The following is a 3,933-nucleotide window of genomic DNA, read 5'->3' on the forward strand; positions in this document are numbered from 1 at the left end:
ACAAGAAAAGAAAACCCCTAAAATGTCCAAAAAAATGAATGCAGATGTTCTGTTATTGGCGCGAAAGTTAAATTATTAATGATGGAATTGATGATGATAACGTCTTATCTGTATTCTTATCAAAGCATGTGTTCATCGAATAGTTGTAGATTTTACAGCGTGATATGTTATCAAATTTGCTTTTATTTTTTTGTTTCCATTTTTCAAGTAAAAGCGTCAACACTTTTTCTTAAGAACGTAAATCCACTCAATTTTATTGCAACGGAAGGTGCACTAGAAAAATTTTGTTAAAATATATATATCTAATTAAAAAAAAAGAAGAAAAACAATGAAATTATTCATTCAAAGAGCATTTACATTAGTAGTTTTCTTCAAGGCAGCCTCGAGCATTGACCTCTGGGCTAGTAATATTTATACTGTTACAAATGGAACACGTTATACATCATTGCATCCGAATGTTGCTTTGAGGCCTTTCGAAAAAGTATTTCATATCAAAGAAAATGTTATTTTCATAAGTGGTGAGCGCATTGAAGGTAAGTGAATGTGAGCTGCCGTGTGTTATAATGATAGACCGTTAAATAAACAATTACATCTTCGCAGAGTAATCAATGTTCGCATGTAATTATACTCCTTACAAAATTTCTTAAATACCAAATGCTAGAAGGGTAATAAGCGTTATCTGCGATGAATGTTTTTGCAATTTCAAAGAAGCCTAGTGTTTTCCAAAATAATTAAAAATTGCTACGTCCATTAATTTTGTTATTTCGTTATTAATACTCACGAACGAAAATCAGAGACATAGGATTTTAACTACCTCAGGGCTCTAAGTGGATTTGTCTTCATTCATCATTCATTCATGTCATTTCATTTATGATTTATTAGAGCTTTTAAAATCAATTTAAGGCTTTACATATATATGATGTCTTTGCTAATGCTATTAATACAGTAAAGAAAAATTATCGAAAACATAGGTGCAAAAATGGTTCAGATCACTTCAAATGGGGTTTCCAAGCAAAAGATTACTTATTAAGACACTTTTTTTATCGGGCCGTCTATAAAGCGACATTAGGCCACACGAAGTCACTCTCACGAAACGCTAATTATGGCAAGAAAATTTGGAGAATTTGCGAGCATTGTGATGTATCGACTTTCACAAACGCGTAAAAAAAAAATATAAAAAAAATTAGAATCTGACTATACAGCTTCAAAAGAAACAAAAGAAGACTTGAAGACTTTATGGGGTCTCTAGCGCTACATATGCTTGAAATGGAATTAGTTTCTTATAACTAATCTAACCAACTGTTTTGTAGAAAACAACTGTCGCCTTCGTCGAAATATTCAAATTTTCCATGGACTCAGATAAATTCACATATTTCATAACATATTAAATGAGCGAATATATAAAAAGTTTATAAATTTTATTCAAGCAGTCTAAGGTATTGAGTCGCCAACATACAGCTTCAATTTTGTGGTACGGAGAATTTTTATAATAGTTATTAAAGAGGCGGACAAACAAACTTGTTTAACTCTATTCAGAATTGTATACTGATCAAAAAAATATATATTTTATGGGGTTTCTGAAGGCTTTCTCCAGGGTATTGTCAACGTTTTGACAAAATTAGTATACCCATCATGTTTCGTGGCTGAACACAAAAATCATAATACAAGATGAATAAAATAATTGCTCTTTTTGCAGGTGACCATTTAATTTTAACTTACTCGGATGAAGCTCAATACACACGTGAAGAAGATGTTGAAGTGTTATTAAATTTTCCCGCTCGTCCTAGTAATGCTAGTATTTACACGTTAACACATGTGCAAGTTTATGTGCAAGTAACGTCGGATGAAACTAGTGCGTACTTTATTGGAAAACCAGGTGGTATCGGTAAACGATTTTGTGATATTTTATTGGCTTGCAATGAAACTCATAATTATGGTTATCAAATCTACTTTTACGGTTATTGAAAGATTGACAACAACAATGCTTTTAGTTAGTGAACTGTGATTAATTTAGGAGAATGTTATCTTAGATTAAAATCTTTTTTCGCAGCAATTTAATGGAAATTTGAAATTTCTCTAAAAATAAGTAATTTTCATTTAATTTATTTCTAAGGTTGAGTATAATTATTATTTACCCGATGTAATACAAATTGTAACGTTTGTTGCAACTACAGCCCTGTAAGGGGATATCATGATAATGATAGGCGGTCGTAAAGAACAAAGTTCGCATGCCTGAAAGAAAAGAAGAAAAACGAACCTAGTTTATCGAACAAGAACGAGGATTGTGGCTTTTTGGTTTTCGACAACGAAAAAGAGATTTGGTCACGAAAGCGTGAAGCGAAGTATACGTTCTTACAAACTGCGTTAAAAATTTAAAAACGTTTTGTAGTAAAGAAACATAAACAAATTATTTTGGGAACCCTTTTTTTGAAAAAGCTTATTTAATTTGTGCGTGGTATTTGTCTATAAATTTTTTGCGAATATCAATCAACGTGAAGTTGAAACGCAAAAAGATAAATCTACACAAGTGGAAATTTTGGACATGCTGATCGTATTACCATATTTTGCTTTCCATTATGATTTTATTTATGGAACTAATAGAAAGAAAAATTTTGGTGCAAATTGAATGTTGTCGATTAAAAATTAATCTACTAATTTTATAATCTCAGTCTTAAAAATACCCTCTGTTTTCTTGTGAAATTTTCTGGCTGAAAATGGATTCAAATCATATTTTTTTTGTGACAAATTTACGTATCTCGTTTTTTTTTTTTGCAAATGAGTGAATAACGAGTGTTAGTGTCATGACGTACGCAACCCGGCGGTTCATTTTTTAATGTTTTTTTTTTTTGTTTTATTTTATTAAATAAGAAAATAATTTTATAAGTGCAAACTAATACCGAGCAATTAACTCAAAGGAAATGTAGCCCAGTTCATCAAATTACTAATATCGTGGGGGTCCATACCCATATACCTTGAAAAATAATGAAAAAGTAAAAAAAGGGGTAAAGAAAAACCAAACTGTGAAAAATGCTACAATGCAAACTAAATATTTAAGTATGGGAACATCTGCCGCCCTTTAAGAAACCTTCAAAAAAAGCGAATACAACAATATGACCATGTATATCGGCGAAGCTAAAGAGAGACTCGGATAGAGAAGAAAGCTGTACTCCAACTTAAAGCGCATGAGTAATGCTTTTCATATACTGTGCGCGTCAACAATGTAAACCTTTTCAAGTTTTCTTGATGCGATGACTGCTTTATAAACTTGATTGTTGTCATTTATTTATTTATTTATTTATTTATTTTTGTGTTCATAGCATGCCATAAATAAAGATAAAAATATGATCTTAGAGGAGGAACTCATGAGGTGCATATAAAACTATCTAGGTATTTATCAAACGTGCATCAAAGATATATAAAGAGCACTTAATATTACATTTGCATTTATTTAGCAAAAAGTGAGGAGTGAACTGTAGATTTCTAGCAGATATGAAGTAAAGGTGACGTTATTGTAAGATGTTCCAGCTAGAAATCATATATGAACAAGTGTCCACGAGCTCCTAAGGACAGAATCAAATGACATTTAATTTAATACCGCGTCGTGAAAAATTCGTTTTACTTACTAATGAACTTTTAGCGCAATCCAGCCGTGTGATAATAAATTATCTTCTGCTACCAGGCTTTTCTTCACATTTGACAATATTGTATACATATTTGGCGCATATTATATTAAGATCAAAGCGGTTATCGGAAACATCAATAATAAAAGCAACCATAACACTAAAAACGATAACATCAACAGTTAGTGCAGCTTTTTTGCAACTCCAATAGCAACTATACACATATATTTTTTATATATAAGTTGTATTAAAATGAAATTTATTATTTGAATATATACTTTATGGGGTCTCTGGTGCTTCCTTCTGGGCGTTG

The 3,933-nt window shown here is 31.2% G+C and overlaps 1 protein-coding gene across 2 annotated transcripts; it reads left to right on the forward strand.

Annotated features, from left to right (window-relative positions):
* The first annotated feature begins 259 nt into the window (after nucleotides 1-259).
* LOC119637602 lies at nucleotides 260-3,654 on the forward strand. 2 transcript variants are annotated; one of them, XR_005247289.1, is made up of 3 exons: nucleotides 260-533; nucleotides 1,697-3,387; nucleotides 3,453-3,654. XR_005247289.1 is itself a non-coding variant. In XM_038033762.1 (2 exons), the coding sequence occupies exons 1-2, from the start codon at nucleotides 329-331 to the stop codon at nucleotides 1,963-1,965; spliced, it is 474 nt and encodes a 157-aa protein (XP_037889690.1). In that variant the 5' UTR covers nucleotides 260-328; the 3' UTR covers nucleotides 1,966-3,654. The 2 variants fall into 2 exon arrangements, 1 of the variants encoding a protein (XP_037889690.1); XM_038033762.1 differs by having other exon boundaries at nucleotides 1,697-3,654.
* The last annotated feature ends 279 nt before the right edge of the window (nucleotides 3,655-3,933 follow it).

This window comes from Glossina fuscipes, unplaced genomic scaffold (assembly GCF_014805625.2).
Source record: "Glossina fuscipes isolate IAEA_lab_2018 unplaced genomic scaffold, Yale_Gfus_2 60, whole genome shotgun sequence".
In the NCBI taxonomy this organism is placed as follows: domain Eukaryota; kingdom Metazoa; phylum Arthropoda; class Insecta; order Diptera; family Glossinidae; genus Glossina; species Glossina fuscipes.

Bases quoted from the DNA above. Each gene is read 5' to 3' on its own strand.
- LOC119637602 (XM_038033762.1), top strand. From the start codon at position 329: ATGAAATTATTCATTCAAAGAGCATTTACATTAGTAGTTTTCTTCAAG. The intron at 534-1,696 runs GTAAGTGAATGT...CTCTTTTTGCAG, and splicing joins AAGTGGTGAGCGCATTGAAG to GTGACCATTTAATTTTAACT.